The sequence below is a fragment of the Motacilla alba genome, chromosome 10 (assembly GCF_015832195.1).
Source record: "Motacilla alba alba isolate MOTALB_02 chromosome 10, Motacilla_alba_V1.0_pri, whole genome shotgun sequence".
Lineage (NCBI taxonomy): Eukaryota > Metazoa > Chordata > Aves > Passeriformes > Motacillidae > Motacilla > Motacilla alba.
Genome location: NC_052025.1, coordinates 11,502,545 through 11,525,601, shown reverse-complemented (window position 1 = coordinate 11,525,601; position 23,057 = coordinate 11,502,545). Strand labels below are relative to the sequence as shown.

The 23,057-nt window shown below is 39.2% G+C and overlaps 1 protein-coding gene across 8 annotated transcripts in view; it reads right to left on the bottom strand.

The window, feature by feature from the left end:
• ADAMTSL3 (ADAMTS like 3) overlaps window positions 1-23,057 on the bottom strand; it is a 181,045-nt gene that overhangs the window by 68,702 nt on the left and 89,286 nt on the right. For all 8 annotated transcript variants that reach the window (XR_005258135.1, XM_038147068.1, XM_038147065.1 and 5 more), the window contains exons 7-9: window positions 13,969-14,095; window positions 5,404-5,478; window positions 16-173 (exon numbers count right to left, since the gene is read on the bottom strand). Coding sequence is in view for 7 of the 8 variants with exons in the window: in XM_038147068.1 (XP_038002996.1) it covers window positions 16-173; window positions 5,404-5,478; window positions 13,969-14,095 (360 nt within the window). In the remaining variant the exon portion in view is untranslated. The remainder of the gene's footprint in view (window positions 1-15; window positions 174-5,403; window positions 5,479-13,968; window positions 14,096-23,057) is intronic.

Sequence of the window (23,057 nt, the reverse complement as noted above, 5' to 3'; positions counted from 1 at the left end):
ATTCACACGCCCCACCTTGATAATGAAATCTGCTCCAAGAGGCCCCTGGATCTTTATGATTTCCCTGTCTGTGCTCTTCTGAAATTCAACTGTTGTATTTTCAATGACAAATGTTCCAGGAGCATTGAAACTGTGCTCTCCCTTTTCTCCTTGTAGTGTTTTTGACTCTATAACTAAAGAAGAAACGTGTAATTAGTAAACTTAAAACAAGTTTTTGTTTTCAAGAAAGTCAGAAAGTGATGTTTACAACTTGCCTTGCAAGTACCAGCTGCATATGTGCAGTAAAAACACACCCAGAGAATCTGTGAGAATATTAACTGCTTCAGATTATAGGCTGATAGATAATTGCAAGACAAGTCAACACAGGAATATCTGTCTGAACACACTATTCTTTCATACCAGATGCACTTCTGAGACAGTTTTTCCTACACCAAGCGCTCTGTAACACTTGATATAAGCAATAGCTTGAGCAGGAAAAGCTGAAAGAAACTCAAAATTGATAGAATCAATATAGAGAAAAATACCTCATACTTCCATGCAACTCATAAGCCAAGCAATCTGAGCAATCAGTCTCCAGAGAAGCCTGAGTGGTGCCAAACCCACCTGACACTCACCTTAATACCTGAATCACTGCACCAAGATCCTTAACTCAGCTTTGAGTATTTCCCATGTGAGGAAAAAGCAGGGCCAGGAGGTGGGCAGCTGCAGGGGACGGCCCTTTCCCAGAACAGCTGGTGATGAAAACCCTTTCTGAATTGTTCTCTACTCCTTGGAAACAGATTAAACTAACAGCCCACAACCTCCAGAAGACAGATGAAGCATTTTAAGATTAAATCACTTCCAGAAAACCAACTGAACTTTAAGTGGACAATGCTAAAGGAAGATATTCATAACAAAGGTAGAATTTTGGGCTCTGTGTAGTACAGCATAGAGGCACAGCAAAATGCATAGCTTGAAATACACTGGTCTGGTTACAATCTACCAGAGCACTGCATGAGAAAAGCATGAATCTCAGATGAGCTCAGGGCAAGCTAAAAGGAATCTTTTGATGAACTATAAATACCCTCTTTCTCCCACTACCTTGCCTTTTTTGGTACTTTAAACAAAGTTACCTAAGTCAGGCTAGACCATTTAGGTCAAAAGCATCTGGTTTTACCTGCACTGAAAACACACTCTGAATGCTGCAATCCATCATTAACTTTAATCATTAAGCTTTCTTCCTTCATATTTTTTAAAGAATTCTGTATTCTGGAGCACTCCAACAAAGAGAATAAAGAAATTACAGAATTAATTAAGTTCCTTGAAAAAACATAGCACCATTATCCCAAGCTTCTAAGCATTAGGTTCCACTGTGCTCATAGGTATAACAAAGATCACATACATGGCTGGAATGAAGTTTCAGGAAGGATTTGTTTCTAGGAAATGACTTTATGTTAATCACAGTGTATGAATCTAGTGCTGAATAAAATGTACTTTGTCAAAGAGAAAACATAAATCTCTGGGAATCAGTGTTCCCCACTGTCCAACACATTCTCATTAGGAACAAATAGATATAAACTAATCCCAGGAAAAACAAGTATTTTAATGATTACTACATATTTCTGTTTGTCACTTTTATGGAAGCGTCCTTTCCTGATTGCATTACAAAATAGCCCTTTAAAATATATGGAATTCAGAATTCTTGGATTAAGCTTCTGCAAGTATTGATCCCAAACTTCATGCTTAAATCACAAACTTACTGCTTGATCACAAATACTGCTTAAAAGTAAGCAATAATGCATGGTGCCTGTTATTGTCTCATTTTTTAAAATAAGTGTAAAATCAAATCTTAAGTACTTCCAACTCAAATTCAGCAAGATCCTCAGGAGTACAGGACCCTTTTGAAACTAGCATTTAAGATTACAAGGCATTATAATCCAGCTGGTGCAAAAAGATGATGAAAATGTATATTTGGTGACCTCAGCTGCACTTCTGAACAGTCTTATTATTATTTTTTTAAATAAAAAACATTTTTTATGTTTTTCTAAGCAGAAACCAAGAATATTGTTCGGCAAATAACAAGACAGTAACTCCCAGAGAGCTGACATGTTTACATCAGAGCTACACGAGATGTGGATGCAAATCATGTGTTTGTTTGCAAGGTGCAGCTATGGAGCCATGGCCTGTGTCTCTGGAGGTCACAGCACTGAAGCTCAGAGCAGCTGCTGAGATTTTTCCTGTGTCACACAGGGAGATGAGGAGCTATTCCACAGCACAATGGATAGCCTCTGATGCAATGCATTCCTGCTCAGTAGTACCTAGTGCTTGTCATCACAGGCTTCCAAAACAGAGGGACACCAAGCATTTGTTGTATTTAACACATACATGACATAATGATGCTTACTGGGGAGCAATTCCTCCCTCAAAAGCTGTTCATTTATTGATTTCAGAGAAGTAACTGAGAACACAGGTTTGATCAGCTGGTTTCATGACAAGAAAAGAATTCACCAAATGTTTCTTTTTTCTGCAGAGTCCTGGGAAGACTAAAGACCTGTGAAGTTTGACTTCAGGAGTAAGCTTCCCCATCCTCAATCAATTCCTTGAGACTCCAGATGTGAAGAGTCACATGGACAGGGAATTGTCTTGAGTGCTCACCTGTTTCTGTGCCTAGCAGGACAATCACCAGTGCCAAAGACCTATAAAACTATCTGTGTTCAGTTATTTTCCCTCCCTTGACAAAAGCGGTAAATGCCCTGCCCAGCTGTGGGCAGAAGCCCCGTGGCTGAAGCCCCCCCATTCTCTTGGTGGCAGGAAGGTGGCACAGGAAACCCACTGCAGGAACCTCCCTGTGCAGAGAAAGGCATGGAAGAGTTCCCAGGGAAACAGCTCCTGCTCCCAGTGCAATAAAGAGCAATATGGTGCTGCCCAAAAGCTGCTTCTTTTCTGTGATTCATTTGTAGGTAGCTCAATACAAAATATTCTTCTCAAAATGCAAGCAAAAGCAACACCGTGCCCCTCTGAGCATCTGTCAAAGAGCAGTGCACAAACCCACAGCTAAAGGCTGTCACATGATGCAAATCACTGTGAGCAGAAAAAAACTGACAAAAAGAAAAACATTTCAGTTCCTTTCAGTAACGTTTAACCTCCCTAAGTTCACGAACTCAGTTATCTAGCATTAGCCACTTGTAAAAATATTAGCTTCTGGTTTTCCTGTTTCTTCTGCTGGAGGATTAATTTCAGGGAACTTTCAGTCTTACTTTTGATTCTAATGCTCTTAAAACAACTACTAGAAAAGCCATGATACAGTCCAAATCAAAAACAAAGCCAACACAATGAAACATTTTATTCAGACCCATTTTTGTGCTAATTACTTGGTTATTTTCCACCAAATCTTTCACCAAACCCGAGCACGCAGAAGTACAGGGGCCATATTTGTTAAAAACCCAAAGTAACATCTTGATGAATCTGCTGCCTGTCTTTAAGTGCCCAGAGACACAAACAAAGCACTTATTCCAACCAGCTACAAAGAAATGCAGTCCTTGCTCAAACACTAACTGCAGGTTGCAAAACAATGCTCAGAGCATTTGTTTCAAATCTGTTGTGTGCTACATCTCCAACCACATTTCCATTTTTGATTAGTCCAGCAGCTGTGCTTTCCTGGAATGAAACCAGATCATAAACCCAGGATGAAGCCCCACTGAACACAAGATAAAGGGAAAAGTGCCAGACACTCCATAGTGCTCTTCAAGCTTTTGCTATTGATGCTGACTCTACTTGAAGGACAAATATATGCTGGCAACAGGAGGCAGTATAAAATTTTAACAATAAGTAGTCTCTGCTTCACCTGTTAAATTCAACTCCTTGCAAGCCAGGAAAAACATCTTTGACAAATGCAACCTGTAATAATAGGTGCTTTTTTCTTTTAATTCTGGATTTAATTATACCAGCACACCCACACTAAAGTGAATGAAGTTGCAGCAAAGGATGATTTGGTATCTTCTGTTAAGTGACAAACAGCCAGGAACACCTACAGTGGGAAGGTGGAGAAGCACCTCTGGAGCATCAGCTCTTGGAGACCGGGCTCTGAAGCCAGAAGCAATTCTCACCTCCCTCCCCACAACAGCTCTCAGTTGCTTTTTACCTCTGCAATTTTAATTTTAGGTAAAAAAAGTCTAAATCCTTGCAGATTTGCAAACAGATGTGCTGGTGGAAGTGGTTAAAGGAACATTTCACAATTCCTGTCCAGCTAGAGAGTGAACTAACAAAGGTGATGCCAAGCCACAGCTTCTTTACAGAACCACCCTGGGTAGGAAGCCAGGAGCACTCTGTACTCAGTTACTGAGTTGCTGCTGCATTCCTCAGGAGCTTTCCAGAAATCCCCCAAGAGCCACTCAATCTAGTACTTTTTCCTCATACAAAGCTGAAACAACAACTTCCTTCTGCAGAACTACTTAAGAAAGTCCAAGAGTCCTGACCTGAACTGGTCAGGATCACTCCTTCACACATCCCCTCAAAAGTTTTAAAGGAATATTATTTATTTCAATATAAATTCAGCTTTGTACTTTTTAATATAAGTAGTATATCTAGAAGTTATTGTCACTCTGGAGCTGTTCTGAAGAGGGAGTTTTATTTAAGTTTTTTGTTTTTTCTTTGAAAGGGTGTGACAATATAATTTTGAAAGCAAACAAACTGATGAACAATTTTCAAATAAAATGCATTTTTTTTTTTACTTCTGTTTACTTATCTCAGAGCTTAAGTTCTTTTTATTTCTATGATCCAGACTACACCTACCACCTCTACAAATAAAAAAAATGTTCAAAGTTAAATGAATAGTTTATCTCATTGCTTGGTCTGGCAGCACCACTTACCATTGAACCATCAATTCTCTAGGCAAACTAGGCCTATGGACAAGGAAATTGCCATAAATACTGCCATCAGACTTATAAGAAAATATTGGAAGACAATTGTCTTTCACAATAACAAACTGTTTCTCATTGGTGGTATGCAATGACTAAAAGAATTACATGGAAAAAGGACTTCTGTAGTTGTTCACCCTACTTCATTCGGACCTAGATCACTTGTCAGAGGCTTCAACAGAAATCTGGTGCTGAGTTATGCAAGGATTGTTGGTTCCACACATAATCCTCTGGAAGATTTTTGTGTGTGTTGTTTAAGAGTGTACTGCATTTGAGATGCCTTATATTGGTTTAAATGGAAGGAATAGAAACCACCACTATTTCTTTTTACCAAGTAAACTTTCCAGTGTTCTCTAGGACTATCTCCAGGCTGGATATTAAAGATGGGAAGAGGAATCAAGGTATCGAGGTCAAGATCTTACCCATATTCCCCAAAGTTTGGATGAGTTCAGATACAAGGTTTTTATCTTCTGCCTATGTATAAATACATAAAACAGCTCAGTCATACCAAGGTGTGCTGGTCCTTTCAGGGTAATTCTCACACTGCGACTCCCATGTGGTACAGCAATCACAGTTTCTTCCCCTAGAAACATTAAAGAACTGGTTTAGAAATTATCTTTCATCAGGGAATTTGTACATCACATAATTAGACTGAAAACTGTCAAATGTGTCTAAGAAAATATTTCACAGCTTTCACAATTTTTCTATTAAAAATAATATGTTCTTTTATTAAGTACAGTGTACTGAGTCTGTTTGCTATGTCATGCAACTATTAAGATCTACAAATGGACTTGTAAATCTTGCTTTCTCTTGAAAAATAATTTGCTATTAACAATAACAACTGAAATGTCAGTAGTGTATTAGGAGCATATTTACACTCTGTTGTCCTAGTTTTATTTTCTAATCACTGAATTGACATAAGGAATCTGCTAAGTAGACCTTCCCCCTTACAAAAATCTGCAGCTGTTCAGTCTCATTTTGCCCACACCTCATTTCCTGCTGCAGGTCACAACTTTAATAAGTGGCAGGACTTACAGGAAATAAATCATCTACTTAACACTAACCCTTAACCAATTACAGACCAGTTAAGAGCAAATATATAATAGCTATAAGGTACATGTTATAACAGTGTCTGCATCTAACTTACCATATAAGATCATTTCTTCCAGTAAGAGGCTCATTTTAAAATGAACTATAAACCAAACCAGCCCCCAACAGGACATATCAATACAAAACAGCTTTTGGCTGCCTGAAAGGCCTCTTCATATATAAACGTGCAACACACTTACTTCAGTGCATTTTACAAAGGCAGAAAGTTATTACTTCTCCTTTCAAATGTAGGAAATCTGTGATTTGCCCAAGCAAACTGAGTTACCAGTCAAATCAACAGGCTAGAGACCCTCATGCCAACAAAAGCAGTGCTCTCAGAAAAGGATATCCACAGGATAGCCACAAAAGGAAGAGAGAAGCATCCAAGGAGCTGTCACCCATTTCCATCATGGCCCAACTGCATATCTTCTGCAAGGCAGGCCCTGCCACATGTGCGCTCTGCAGCTGCACCCTGCACAAGATGCTCTGTTTGGTGATGAAACTAATGCACATTCAGTGGTTGGTGCAGAGGAAGTTCTTTTTTGCAGATTCAAAAAAGTAATGTGTGTTGAAAGTCAGTGATACACTGGCTCCAGAATTGCCCATAAAATATTTAGAGGAAGAAGAGTTGAGTTTAGTTTAAACTAAAAAAATAGTTTAAAAAGGTTTCTTTCCACTTTAAACCGGACCCCTTTATAGTAGATGCTAAATTATCAGCTTCTGGTTTACATCTCCTTAGCATAAGTATGATTTCCTGCCAAATGTTCAGAATACTTCAAGAAAATACTGCAATTATTTTTTCTGAAATAAACACCTTCTTATGTTACAGTTTTTATATCGTCAATTTCTAGGAAGGACATTTAAATATAACAATTTATTTTGGATGTAATAAAATATGAGCTTTATTAATTTCATTCTTGTGTATTCCACCAGAGTGAAAAATACTACAGTAAAACAATAACACAACTAAGGAGTTCTGGAAAAAACATTAACTACCGAACCACTTAATATCTTTTTGCATCTTGGTTTTTCATCAGAGGAATTGCTAAAGATAGCCAGGAGGTAGTGGGTGTGTATAACTTTAAAGTAAGGAAATAACTACTGAATTCACATGTGCTTGACAGTATTTGAGAGAAAGCAGGTTTGAGGGGCCCATCTGTCCTTCCTTGGTCAGGAATTGAATCCCATCCTGATAACAATGGTCAGTCACAGCACCAAACCTCCAATGAAAGTCAGAGGATGACCAGTTCAGAATATGTGACCTGCTGCTCTGAAGTGGAACCGAGGGCAGCCCGCGCTGCACAGACACAGCCTGGGTTTGCAGATGTGCACACATGTGCAGCACTGCTCCTCTGGAGAACAACCAGGGTCGATCTGCTGAGCTTCCTGCACCTCCCCACAGGCAGCTCCGCTGGCCCCGGCAGACCCTGCAGATCCCTTTTCAGGATGCCTCACATTCCTTTAGCAGTACTACAGACATTCCACCCTCACCCAAGCACTCTCTGATATGGTCCAAAAGTCTCATGGGGGTGCTAAATTTGGTGTTTCTCTGCAGCAGAGACAATATTACCAGAAAGTGTTTTATTTGCATTAGGGATGACTAAGCTCACCGCCGCAGCAGCAGGCAACCTCTGCAGCCCACAGACCTGTCAAGAAGTCTGACAGCAGGAGATTTTTGTAACCTGACTGAGATAATTATGACCTAGGGCAGTCTTGCCCTCAGATGAAGTAAATTCCAAGAAAAAATAAATGCGAGATTTTTGGACTTCTGAACAGAGATGAGGGTTTGGAAGAAATAGGACAGAACTGACCATAAGGGTCAGTTCCTTCTCTTAGGGACAGCTTTGAAGCAATAGTTAAGGTTGTCCAGGTCTGGCTCCAAAACTATATATTCCAAAGGTCTCTGGTTCTCAGTTGAATGTAATTCATATTCTTAAAGAAACACAAGGCTCTGTAAACCCCTTTAAAATGGTTATGCTGTACATTTCCCATTAAATCAGTAGGGTCCACACTGCTAAAAGCAGTGAACTCTTACAAAAACATAAGGGGAAATTGCTACCCTGAAATCCATACCAAGAATTTTCGATTAAAGTTTTTTCCTCCCTTACAGTATTTCTTTGAAAGTTAATTGCTGGCCTTTGTCTAAAGATGAAAACTAATTAGTCCAAATTCATCTGGAACATACAGAAACACTAGACTCTAACATATGAGGTCAGGTTAAGGCTCACCTTAAAAACTGAGAAGCAGGTGAGACATTGTCTCTCTATTTTGGCACTGCTTTCAAGACAGGGATTCCCAGCAGCACGTGGAGTCATCTCCCTCCACTCTCACCCAGACACTCTCTCAGGAAATGTGTGCACACAACACAGTGCTTGCTGATTAAGCTCCCAGATTACTTTTACTTTAGATGTCAAGGTTTGATCCTGTTTCTATGGTGTTAATGTGGATTTAGATTTTGGATCTCAATGAGAGCAAGATCAGACTCCCTGCTATGGTAAGACTGGGAGCTAATCCCCAGGATCAAAATAAAGGAGCCACATTCCTAAACTCAATCCAATTCAGCAGGTTTTATTTATTTTTCCATGTGGGCCATGGTGGACCCATTTACTGTTTCACATATGGGCCAGTTGGGATTTTTCCCTCTCTCCTCTTATAGCAGGCCAGAGGTTTATTTCAGGTCTATAAAAAGTGTTTCTCTCTATGTATTTGCTCAGAACTTATTTGCTGGTTCCCTGGTTCTGATTGAAGACCTTTATGCTCTCAAAATACAAACAGTAATCCAGGAACAACTACAGCACACAGGAACTAAAAATCTGAAAATATTTGGAACCTTATTGCAGTGGCTTCCCTCATCCACTCTGGCATCAGGCATAATTCCAGAATGCACTGCTGCTGGGCTTTGTGCTGCCCTGCTTAACGAAAGCAAACCCAAATACATGTACTGGAGAAAACATGCAGCAAACAGCCCCTCAAGAGAAGGGATCTTAAGGAAATGCAGTACAAAGTAAGTCATGAAATAGTCAATGTTCTTACGAAGAAATTTCTTCAAGACAAAAAGGACCATGAAAGCATAGAAGAAGATTTCATACTATCTGTAACAGCCTCAAGTAAACCAATCAAAATAAAGGGATGTCTAGACTGAAACTGTTGCTGCTGAAGACACAGCATCCACACTACAAAATTGCAGGTGCCTCGTTGGGACTAATTCTAGTCTGATTCCATGGACTGGGTGTCCTATAGCTGCTGGAGAACATCAGGTGCTTTTCTGGGACACATCTTCTGGTTTAGCTTCATCCAAAAAATTCCAATTTATGCTCTGCAAGACCACTCTGTGATGTGAACTGATGAACAGTATGTTAGGGCCATGATGAAATTTGCTTCAAAAACATGCTCCTTATCCATACTGGAACACTAATGCATTGGCATTCTAACCCTCCCCACACACAGTTTTCCTGCCAAACCAGTCCCAATTCCCTCTTCTGGCTCTACAGATAGTTGATTTTTCCCTTTCCTCTCCAAGTGTTTTTGACTCCATCTCCCATCCAGATTCCTTATCTAATCTCAGTCTTCTCTTCCTCTTTCCTTGACTCAGTGTGTCTGTACAGCCAGTCCCACAACCTCCACCCACCTTCTCACATCTGCCTTTCCTTCACTGCATGAACTAATGGCAAATTTTTCTGTGCAGCTCATCTCATCTTTCCCTCTCCTCATGTGATCTCATCACTCCCTGTCACAAGTCCGAAGCTCAGGAGATTGGAAAATCTCTTCTGAATGCCTGAATGTAAGGTAGGAGGCATCACAGAGCACATCCCATGGCACCTGGTCCACGCCGCCGTAAAGCAGAAAGCAAGAGCAACCTCAAGGAAAAGTTTTAATAGCTCATTTCTGGAAGAGCAATATGTTAATGTATTATAAGGAGGCTACACACATGTGATCTGTTTGCAGTCAGGACTTGTAACAAGCTAGAGAACACTTAAAAGGATAAGTTTTCAGAAATTTCAGCCATTACCATCCAAGAAGATTCCACTGAAACTGAAGGAAAAGGTTGGGGATTTTTGTAAAGGTTGTAGTAAAATATGTGTTGATGTTCACAGACATTGCAAAAGACTTATCCATGACCAGAAGATCATTGCCTGCCAAATTTCAAATCCCTGATCTGTGATCAAGTCCAACAATGGAGGGATTTTAAGACATATTAAATAAAAGGTTTCAAGAATGTTTTGACAGTGGGAAACAACATGTTTTTCTCCTCTGTGTCCTTGGAATATGCTGAGCTGTTTTGGCTGAATTTTCTCCAAAACACATAGCACCTGGCATGAGAAGTTACCGACACAACTGTCTAATTTTGGCAAATAATCCTTCATATAAAATGAAGTATCAGGCAACCTTGACAATTGGGGTTGCTAGCTCCATGTATATTTATTTCAAAGAGGGAAAAAAGTGAGGCAAGAAGTTGTCACAAAGTTGAGCTGACTGATGACACAGAAGAGGGAGCTGTGCCAAAGCCCTCTGTTTAGATAAATGACCAAAGTGAAATTAGGTTTTTGGTTAAGCATGCTTGGGGATGATGGCATACATCATGTGAGAAGAGGTGACCAATGGCATATTACACAAGTGCCAACGGAAATAAAGCACACGGCAGAAGGAAATTCAAACAGTTACGAAGCCATCACCAGTGAAGGCTTTTATAAGAAGCTGTTTAGCAAAACATTAAGAAAGGCAAAACTTACAAGTATCTTGCAGTTTGGGAATCAAAGCCAGACTGGGACAAGTCCATGCCTTCAACTTCACCCCACAGTGAACTAGCATCTTGTCTTCTTTGTTGGTATCAGAACCAGAACATTTTTCTACCATTTCTGGCCAACAATGGTGCAGAAAGGAGAGATGAGGGCCCAATCCCACAATTTTTCCGTGTGTACAAAGTGCAGTAGAGTTAATGGGAGTTCCATGCATTTAGTACTAGAAACTTCAGGCCCATGATATCTCATTTCCCAGCGGGATGGTACATTTTACAACCTATTACACTTTTTGTTTGAATATCGTTAGTCAAACCTTTAATCATTTTACCAGAATGTTGGAATCTGGCTTGCTGACAGAAGTTTAACTTACTTTGTCTTTCAAAGGCAATTAAGTGTTAGTGGAAAAAATAAACTTTTGAAATAATTGTTCCTTTCATATTTGCAAAACAGTAAGCTCTCTTTCACTGCTGTTTAACTTTCTGATCAAAGACATTAATTTAATGTAAAAACATATAAAAACCATAATAAAACAAAATTAGTCCTTCATGAGAAATCATTTGCTATCAATGCCTAAATTTCTTTGTTTTAAAATAAGGGGTAAGATAAGCAAGCACTTTATTTTCCCCTATGCTTCTTTTTTATACTAAAATCTTTGCCTCTTGCTTTCCTTCCAGTTTTTTAATTTGCTTCATTGAACAGTAAAATTTACATCCTGCTCACAGCCTTAAGCTCCCTCTTAAATACATTTCTGTCATGTGTTGCTATTTTCTCAACACTAGTTCTGAAAGCTTCCAAATGACTCTTTGGAAGATAATGTGCCTCCCTTCACTGATATTTTACCACAAAGAAAGGATGGCTTTATTTCCACATTTCATTCACACACAGGATGATTATATGGAACTCATTGCATAGTACTGAACAACTTGACCCAAAATATATTTTGGCACCATCACAATAACCAAGAAAAACACAAAGTTCTGAATTTAGTAGCATGTGGACTGTTTTGCTTATGCCAGTGGTAATTCATTCATATCATCCAGCCTACTGCAGTGCAAGATAAACCCAAAACTTGGCAAAACTGACATCTTCCCTCAGAACAGTCTTTCTTGGTCTTTAATTTTAGAGGACTCTTACGGAGACACTGAGTTATGACAGAAGAAACAATGAACCATGGGCATTCTTCAGAACCTTCGAGGCAATGGGAGACCTTTTACCAAGTGATGTCAGCTCTAGTCAGCTCTTACCTGAGCCAGAATACCACACAATGGCAGTTTCAAAACCAGATCCCTTTTACCACTTTGTCTTTACTGTACTTCCATCCTAAGCAGCAATTAAATATGAAACTTTATTTCACTTATCACGAACTATCCAATCAGAGTCACCAATCCAAAAGTGTATTTTGGCTGCCTTAGAACTAGCTATGGAGTCCCCAGGAATCATCCTTCTCCAGGAGAATCTCTGGTGCTGTAAAGCTGGAATAGACAACACAAATCCCTTCAATTCCAGCTGACCTTCACATCAGAAAGGGAAAGAGCCATTTTGTGCATATATATCCCTATATATCTGTATCTATCTGTAGACACAAAAAAAATGCAACTTGGAGACACTACAAAAATATTTGCTTTGCAAGTGCTTGATCTATGCTGACCAGAAGCTCTGAGTCTTTGACATGGCAAATGAATAAAAAGTGACCTCCCTTGAAAATTCTTTTTCAGCTCGTTGTAAGCATTCAAGACATCTTCTCACTCTTTCATGATGAAAAATTTTATTAATTACTGAACTACGCTCTCCCATCAACAAAAAGACCTTTAGTCAAAGCAAGGCAAAGGCTAACACTGATAGACCATCTAATATGTAAAAAGGCTCTTTGACTTGTGGAAAACTATCCCATGACTTTACAAGTCACTGCCACACAACCAGTCACTTTTAAATTTAGATTGTCTTTACTATACACGTGTACTGAATTACAGAAATTATGCACCTGCACAGTGATACCCAACACCCTTGCAGGGCAGTATAAAACACCACACTGCAAAACAATGAGCATCAAGATAACAAATAAACTATTCCAAGTTACATCCAAACTGAGGCATCCTGCAAACAGGGGCATTAAAAAACCCATGGAAATAGTTATACATACTGCATTTTAGCCCGATTCAATAGACAAAACTCCTTCAAAATCAGGGCACAAGTGAAATCTTTGCAGGCTGAAATACAACAGTATTAAAATACAGGCAGCTGCCAGAGGCAAGTGCTTCATCCATTAAAAAGAAAACCTGGTTGCATTTGAACTTTGAGCACTGACTTTTAGAGCACCCTTCTATCTGGTGACTTTGCAGGAAGGTAATTAACCCCAAAGGCCCCATCTCCATGTGACAAATACACAGTGTGAGTTCAGAAAAAGAAAAAATTATGTGAGGCAACTATTCATATGATAAACACATGGGACATGTGCTGTGAGATTCCAGGGAGCATCATCTGTGAGGGTGGAGAGCACCAGTGTCAGAGGGGAGTCTTTGTTTGGAAAACTTTGCCTGCATATCAAAATAGCCAGACTCTTCAGACTCCAGTGAAGGGTCTAATTCCAATACCCTTCCTCTTCTATATTTTATATTTTCGATACTAGTGAGACCTACAGAGTTACTCCCAGTAAGATGTTCATTATTTTGAGAAAGAATGGTGGAATTTGAGCCAAACACACAAAAAAAGAGAAGGAAGTATTAGTGCCTTTCACTTTGTGCTTTTTGTACCATAGAAGTAGTAGCGTGCCCCTGAAGTTCAACTGTCATTGGACACCACAAAAAAAAAAAAAAAAAACAAAACCAAAAAAAAAGAAAAAAAAGAAATCAAAGTTAATTTGAAAACCAGGTACTTACAAGCACAGGGCACTATTTCCATAAAACCATCTATAAGATGTTTCCCTGGATTAAAAGCATTGCTTAAGCATCACAACATGAGGATACCCTCTAAAATAAGATGTGCATCTTGATGGTTATTCCTGATAGAATGAATTGAGTAGCTCTATTTAAAAAAATGCATATCTCAAATTCTTTCCTAGCTATACCCTAATGTGTGGTATCCCTCACGGAATTTCACTAGACTAATCTAGCACAGACTTTAGAATAAGTAGCTTTGTAAAGCTGCAAACAAGTATATGGCTAAAAGATCACTGCAATATGCATGCTAATACAGAAGCAGAAAACACAGTCAAGGATAAATCACCATAGGATCAATTTGCAACCTACTTTTTTCTGGTGAGACATGTGCCTTAGCTTGTCCCCTCACAAGCCTGCATGTTGAGCCATCTCCTGCACAGATTCCACAGTTGTCTTCCTTGGCATTGCTCCCAAGTTGTCGATCACAGCCTACTGCCTGCCAACATCAACACCACAGTCAGAAGGAGGGCAAAGCTGTAGTAGACATGCTCAGGTTTCTGGAATTTTATTTATTATGTTATCCTTTTGATTTTATGAGTTGGCCTCATTCTATCAAAGCATATCTTGCCATTTAGGATTTTAAAAGCATGCTGTCATTTCCATGATTTTAATGATGAACCACAACAACTGATATATTAAGCTATTCAAGCATAGGAAATACATGAATCCCTTTCCCACTACTCATGTGAATGAATACCATTGAGCATTATTCTTTCCAAAACAAGGCATAACTATGTTATTAACAATTTGGTTTTCATCACCTGTTTAATTATGTCTGAGAAAGGATAAATGCAATTAAATAATTCAAGTTAAAAACTTAAAGGGCACTCAGCCTTCAGCTTCATAGACAGGGAGTTGAGGGCAGTGCTAACATTCTAGTGTCTTGGCCATTCAGAATTTAACTGGCATTTTTGTGTAGATCTATTTGCCATTTACATCAATGTCAATTACATACACATTTGCTGACCAGCTTTTAAAAACTTGGATGATTCACTTCTCACCTTTGGATTTTTTCTGGTTTATGAATATAAGACCCATTCTATAAAACTTTCCAAAGATTATTATAAAAACACCCAAACTTAAACAGTGCCAAAAATTCAAAAAGCAATTTAAAAAAAACCCTGTCAACTGAAAACCCTCCAAATTATAATGAAAACATTTTTCCAGGTTTTTCTTTTTCTGCATATCAGTCAGCTCCACAAGAAAGATGGGAGTGAGAATGGAAAGACAAAGAATAGACAAAAATTGACTAAAAGCAGCTTCCTGATGAATGGAAGATAAATATTTGGCCTCACCTATCTTACTCTTTGCCATTTCATAGAAGAATCTTTCGGGGAATACCAAGTGCTCAACAAAGTGGTAAAAAGCTGATCTCCAGCTTCAAGTTTTCTCAAGTCAGCCTACCTGGCTCTTACATTCACATGAGAAGGGCAGCTAATTTGTCATGGGTGTATATATTTAACAAAAATCCAAACTGACAAATGGATAGAAAACCCTCTGGAAACTCAGAGTTAAAAGCAGTGCTAGAATTCTGAAACTGGCCAGCACACGCCTCTTCCTATATAAAAATGCTTGGAAGGGGCAGTCTCAGCTGCCAAGATCCTGCATCTGTGCTGTGCCAGAACTGACACACGATCCCCTTGGAGAGGTGAGGATCCAGTCCACACGTAAGAGGCAGGGCTGGGTCTTCCAGTCTGAGTCAACACACACACACAGACACACAAATCACACACATCCACTGCCAAACATGGAGAAATGCAATCTCAAAGTTTCACATGTCTGTGGAAAAGAAAACAAAGCAGCCCCACCTCCCCCTTCAGCCCCTTTCCCTTATTTTTCCAATTCCTCACAGCCTCAATTCCCTTTAGAGGAGGGCATTAATGGGGACAGTTCACAGTCCTTCACTTGAGAGACCTGCAGGGTAGGTATCTCCTCCCTAAGGGCTTCAGATTCACCAGAGAAACCTACCTTAGCAGCAGGAAATTATTTTATTCCTGCAATTGAAGGGGACCTTAACTCTAGCCCAGCAAGGAATTAATTTTAAAAATAAATAAGCCACTTAACACTAACACTAAATCATTTTGATTTTAACAAAAAACAAAGTTGTAAAAATAAAATAAATGTACACACATGTGAACTCAGACCATCTCAGAACAGGTGCCTATCTACCACACAGAAGGCATGTGGGAACACTGTACTGTAATTTAGGCATGGATTACAGATTAAAGTATTTGCACTTGAAGTTGTCTTTAGCATTATCTCTGGGCTCATTATTGACACCCAGAAAAATATTAAAAGGTTGCAAACAAATGACTCTAAACAAGTCTATCTTCACTTTATAAACAATTAACATTGAGAAATGAATGAAAACACCATTTAAGAAACAGAAACTGACTGGGCCACTCTTTAACTCAGAAAGCAGATGAAACTTCATGGGATATAATAATACAGTGCCTCATATAAAAACACATTTGCCTCAGCATTGACAGCTCTTTCAGTTCCCACCTCCACAACAGAATTTCTTTTCTGACCTTTCAAAACTCCTGTGCTTTCCCACTCCAATCCATGGAAGGGGTCTAACTGCAGATCCCCAGCTGACAGAGCTGTTGCATGAATTAATCCTCTAAAGTTTGTGAAGTATGCCGCTGGTGCAGTGATGGAGACCATACCAATGGTTGAGAGAGTCTATATTTCTATTTGGCAGACTTATAAAGTAGTTACTGCTCTCCACTGGTTCTCCTGCCCTTATTCACATAAAGATACTGCTAGAACATGGAGGTAAGTTATATCACTGCAAGTGTAATCTCTCCACAGATGCCTCAAACACATCTCCATTTCATACTGCAATCTCATTTTCTAAATATTGAAAAACTGTTTATTTACTCATCAGTTAATTTCAAAGGAAAAAATAACCTGCACATTGTGATCTCCTGTGTGGAAAAATGCTCTTTTCCTTAGTTTAAGCTCTTGCATATTTACAGGCTGCAGATGCTGCAAGTCTTTAGTGGGAGGAGGGCACTGAGCAAGCAGAGCAGGAGCAGCCCATTAGGGCCCAACATGACAAAAACAAACATCCAGGCTGGGCTCTTCCACACAGCCCCTGTGAAAACAAACTCCCACTGGGTGTAACAAAAATCACACAACTGTGCAAACACAAGGCATTACTGTGTCCTACACAGATATTTTGTACAAAATGATAATCAGCACAGCAGCCTGCTTTAGAGGACTGCTTCATATAGTATTATTGCTTATTTTTTAATAATACAGAAATGCCACAGAAATAAAACAGGAGTGCTAGCTGCAAGGGACTTGGATGTGGGAAAAGGTTTACAGCTCCCCTGACAGCCAAGGTGGTGTGTTCAGCTAGATGCACTCACCCTCTGTGAGTGCATCTAGCTGAACATTTCCTTCCCAGATTATGTTTACATCACCTGCTACAAATATGAATATCAAGCAATGGTATCTGGCAACACAATTTACAAAACAACTCAAATTATAATCACAATTTTGACTTGAAGTCATAGACTTGAGCATAGAATCCCAGATTTTGTTTAACGTGAAGGACCCAAAAATTTCACAGGTTTTTAAGTGACAAGCCACAAATTTAGAGCTAATTGAACAAGGAATCTTAGTGAGTGAACACTGGGATAGGACATATTTCAAACCTCAGTCTAGAGCCAGCCTTTTTTATCTGTTTGCAAACCCTTGATCAGCTATGACTCAGGTGAGCTGAACAGCCACAGATCTCACTAGAAGAGGAATCTGTAAGGTATAGCCTTGGAAACAGGGTCTCAAAAGCATATGGCATTGTGACACAAAATATTATGAATTTAAGATATTCATATTTTAGCCAACAACTACTGGAGAGGAAAAAAAAGTGTTTGATGAAACGTTTTGAAAGCAGTAAATTTGGTTATTTGCAAATAAAGCTGCAACAAGGACAAGAAAATGATAAATGGCAGCAGCCTTCCTCCACCTCAGCCAGCCAAAGAGGCTGATGATTTTCACAATTAAGGCATTTTGTGGGATTAATTTACCCCACATTGCTTGCTGTTTACAGAGCAATGGGATCAGCTGTAAATATTACAGGCAGCCTGGGAAAACATCTGCAGGCTTTTAGGGGATTGTCAGAAATAATATTAGGTGATTTTAACATAGGCTGAATAAATGAAACAAGTGATAACACAAACTGTGTAATGGAAGGGTTGGGACCCAGTGAATTTAAGAAATTTGTAATCATAAATATCATCATCCCAAACAATGAGGTATTTTAATGACCAGGTTGTAATTGAGCTCCTCAGACAGTGGGCAGAATATTCAGCAATATGTAACAAAACAAACAGCAAGCAGAAATTTAATATAGGAAGAGTATTGAGAAAATGAGCAGTTTGTGAATTTATACAATTGTCCATGAAGGGGTATAAATGAATTTGGATATGGCAGGATTATTTTCAGAAACAGGTCTCCAATCCATTACTATTTTTGGACAGAACCTGAATAAGTTACTTGTCTGTTCTCACAAAAGGGAAAAAACATAAATATGAAAAAGAATTATATAGTTTAGAGAATTGTATATACTTCTCTCACAAGCAGCTCAGATAGAAAGCATCTGGTTAAGCAGTGAACAAAACCACTCATCTGGTTCAAGAAACCTTAGCATGGCAGTCCTGTTGTGAAAGACAATCCTGAAGGGTGTTAAATACTTTGGAGCATGCTTAGGATAGTTCGTGTAGGTTCAGAAAGGCAAAGGAAGAGCAAAAGGTCAGGGTATAAAATGCAGTAAAACAGATGAAAGAGAAGAATGAAATCACTGCTGATATGTTAAACGTGACTATGGAACATTAAAAATATTTTTGCAAATATGAATCCAAAAATCACTCAGAAGCTCATGTAAAGCTGTTTCTTTAGTTCATATTCAATTAGTAGTGTTTCAGCTGAAGAATTGGACTTAAACAAAGGAATTAATGTAGCATGTTAATTTTGATTTGTGAAGGTCCAAGAATAATCGGTTAAATTCAAAAGGCTTCCTTTGTAAAGATGTTTATAATTAAATATGATAAGAAAATTGACAGGACTGCAAAGTGATGGAATTTTAACTGAAATTCCAATATAGTAAAAAAGCACCATGGTGAAAAACAAGGCAAATCCCATCCACACCCTCTCTCCTCCTTTCAGAGACTTCTCTTAGTAAGTATAAATACAAACATGGACTAGAATTGCCAGTGCAGAGTCCAATTGAGAATCAAGTTTTAAAATGTCAACATTTGCTTGTGACACCATTGCTTTAGCCCCCCTGAACTGTGGCATTACCTCAGCAGGACTCACCTCCAGCTGCAGGCACTCCCAAAACAGGCACAGCATCACTTTTTTGTGGAACTCATTCTACAGCAGTGAGTTGTCAGTTATAAAAATATTACATTTCAATTATTCAAAAAGGTTTCTGGAATGTCAATAACTCAAGATTATATACTTCAAATAAATAAGCTGAAGATAAACCTACACTTTATAATGTTAAAAATATTTTTTTCAGAGATGAGTAAAACCAGACATTTCTGGTTTTACAAGCATCATGTGAGTGTTAAGTGTCAACATTACTATCAAAAACATGAAATCATATCCAGCAGTATAGATAATTATAAATAATATTTCTCTTTCATAGTGAGCTTTCACCCTTATAGGGTCCTCTGGAGCCAAAGATCCAGGTACAGCCAGAAAAAACAAATATTCTGGGTTCTCCTAATAGAAGCAGCCACAAAAGAATAAATCACTGCTATTTTTATTTGTGACAGATACATAAATTCTAGGAAACATTAAAACTGAAACTGCACTAGGGCCATTATTGTTCTATCTACCATGTCTTAGACTAAGCTCTTTAGCAGACATGCCATTTAAACATTCAGCAATGTATTTGTTAAATACTAAATAATTTCCTACATTGACTAAGAAATTTATTATTGATACAGACTCTCATTTATCAGTGATTCCATTAAAATTATTAGGTAAGCCTCTGTTTTGCATCTTCTATGTTTGCTTGAGGGACTGGCAGCTCGGTGTCAGGGAGTAATGCCCTTTATTAACGTGATTTGGTTTAACAAAATGAAAACAGAAAATCAATTCAACAATATATCAACATGACATAATTACCATCCTGCTACAGCTGCTGAGCAAAACCCCCAGCTGTCAGGAAAACCCAGCTGAAGGCTACTCAGGTACATTTCTATTCATGTGCTTCCAGTGGCCTGGCTGTTTCAAAGTATGCACAAAATGTGTACTCCAGGAACAACCCGCACGTGGAATTTCACCTCAAACAAACAGATGGCATTTAGTGAAATTCAGCTGAAGCAGAAAACCCAGCAAATCATTTATAGGGAAGTGCCCAATGTGCTTACAATGTCAAAGAGGTGCTGTACTTCTGCTGAGCGAGGAACTGCACTGCAGAATGCACAACTGGAGATGATAATTGTACTTCTCACAAGAATGTGATAAGAGTTACTGCACAAGAGATCCTTCCTCTCAAGGGCTGAACAGTCTGTAATTATCTCAGTACATGTTGTCCAGTTGTTCTTATTTTAAAACTGGCCAGCAGCAGATCTGAAAGGTGGCAAAGGCTTTGTGTCCCAGGTGCAAGTGCCTTCCACTGCCTTTAAAATTTGTCAGGATTTGCAAAATATAGTGTGAAAGTAAACTACTAAACCAAGCATATCCAACCTAGTGATCTCACTGGCCAGCCACCAGGACAGCAGTATTTGGACTTCTATAAACCAAATTATTTATTTCAGGCTTACAAGAGATGAGAACTAAGATAAAAATGGAATAAGAACATCTACATACTTCTAAAGGTTGTCAGCATTGCCCAAAATACAAGATAACCTCCAAATTACTTCTGACAAAAATGCCTTTTCTAAGTTTTTGACTGATTAGGAAAGGACATGTTTTATTTCAGCATTTACTAGTAAAGAAAGAAAACAGTGAAAAACCCTTACATGCTCAAAAAGATAAATCTCTATTGCAGTTTATTAGAATCACTCAGCAGGGAAAATTAAAATCCTCTGGGTCTTGCTCAGAGAAAAGGGATTTCTATTTCCAAAAACATAGCCACTCACAAAATCCAAAACGCAGAGAAGTTAAGGTTGTGTTTCATGGCACAATTGCATGTGCTATGACAGTACAGAGACCTCACTGCATCAATGTCAGCTATTTGCTGCATTTTTCCTGCTCTACTTGTCTGAGCACAGAATCCAGCACAGGCAGATGTCAAGAGTGCTGTATCCACACAACAAATAACTAATTTTAAATATGGCTATGGGAATTCATTGTAATAAAAATGAATGAAAAATCTGTCATGTGAAAATCCTGCTCTGCCTTGGTCAATATTTTCCACGTCTCTTTGCCCTGCTGTAAAACCTTGCTGTCATTCAAAGCCCATCTATTCATGGACTTTGCAATCTCTGCTCACATCCTTCACTTTGTGAGAGCTTCAGCTTGCACTTTATTCCTACACAGATAAAATACGTCCCCAGAGAGAACATAAAGAAAAAAGCTCCCACTGTCTCTTTCCCATGCTCATCATCCACAAGTAATTGATTCTGACAAGCAGAGGGAGGGATACCAGAATATCCCTCCAATTAAGCAACTTACTACTTTTTTTTTCTTTTTAATTTACTTTAATAGTAGTGTGGAATCTTAGCTTTCAAGCAGTGCTTTCAAACCCTAGTTTATCCTCACTGAGGATTTATCTTGGTCTAAAGTCTGGTGACTTTATCTGAGTCATGATGTTCTCCTCACATGGTCCTGTCTCACAACTCTTCAGTTATGTCTGAGCTAACAAAGGCCTGATTGTGGCACAGGTTCTCACATCTCTGGAATCAAACCAGCCCAGGACTGTAGCAGCCCAGACAAGCTGACACAGGCTTCAGCATGTGCTAATTAACAGAATAAAGCCCCTCCAGGCTCAGGACAACAGGGAACTCCCCAGCCCATCTCCTCCCAGCCCACGAAGCTGCAGTCCCAGCTGCCAAGGCTGATGTGCAGTAGCCATGCTGGGAGGAGGAAAACTTCCTCAGTTTGAGGATTTTCAGTTCCTCACAGGTAAGAAATCAGGCAGCAAAAGCAAAGTGTGTCAAAATGCAAACCTCAGAATGGAGGTGCAAAATAAGTCAAAATGATGGGCACAAGGAGACGCTCCATGATGCTCAAATTCCTGAGCCATCCATACATAGGAAAAGAATGTAAAGCAATAAAAAAACCCCAGAAAAATAAAAAAAATACAGTGCATAAAATTCACTGCATACTAAAGGGCTCCTAAAAAGACTTTCCACATTTTTCTGCTGACATTTTATATCTGAAGGCAAGAGGCTAAAGAGTGTTCCACAACTCTGTAAATCCACTTCCATCAAATAAAACAAAGTGCTTCCAAAACCTTTAACTCTTACTACAGGATCTGTCACATGCTAGAGGAGCTGAGAGATTATAGGACCACCCAGCAGGAGCAAGTACCCTTTCCCACATGGTCTCCATATAAAAAAACACACATACACACAGCCAGAGGATAGGACACAAACTCCCAGTGAGCTTCTTGTTTGTGAGAACACTTTCAAAAAAGAAATCAGTATATGAAATCAAATTACTTTCCTCCTTTTCTGGCTCGGTTGTGCCAAATCTGCCTTGCTTGGCAAAGTTAGCCCTGGGGGATCTGAAGGTTACTAAGGCTCTACTTCAAGATGACACCCAAATCATGAGTTTTTCTGCTATCACTGCTCAGATGATTTTGGTCTTTGCTAGGCTGGGAAGTAAAGTCACATTTGCACTCAGCTCACTAAAACAAAACAAAACTTGGCAGTGAATCACTTATGACCAAAGAAGTATAGATAAGACACTGGAGATCAGAAAAAACCCACTACTCATCTGACAAGAAAGGATAAACTTCCACAGTAAGAAATTACTATGGAGAGCATTCTCCATAAGAAACAGTAGGAGAGAAAATAAGATAAGACCTGAAAAGAAACACCAGTTTCTGGCAGAAGAGGGAAACTGCAAAATAAAAACAAGTGATCCCAAAAACCTCTTCAGTTTCTGAGAATATTCCATTACTGCCTGCAGCGTCTGAGAGCATCCTGTTATTATTATTATTATTAATTTGTAAAAGCCCACCACTGAGTTGCCAACAGCGTCATCACAATGGAGCAGCGACACTCAAAGGGGGCAAGGGCAGCCCTTGAAGGGCTGGCCATGATCTGCTGGCCTGGGCAGTGCCAAGAGCTTCCACAGAAGAGAAACCAAACCCCTGAGGCCAGGGAGGGTGACGCTGACAGGTCACTAGGATGTGGCAGCCTCTGCTTAGCTCAGCCCCATCCTCCAGGGGGACTTCTGGAGAGCCACCGCCATCTCCCAGCTGAGCT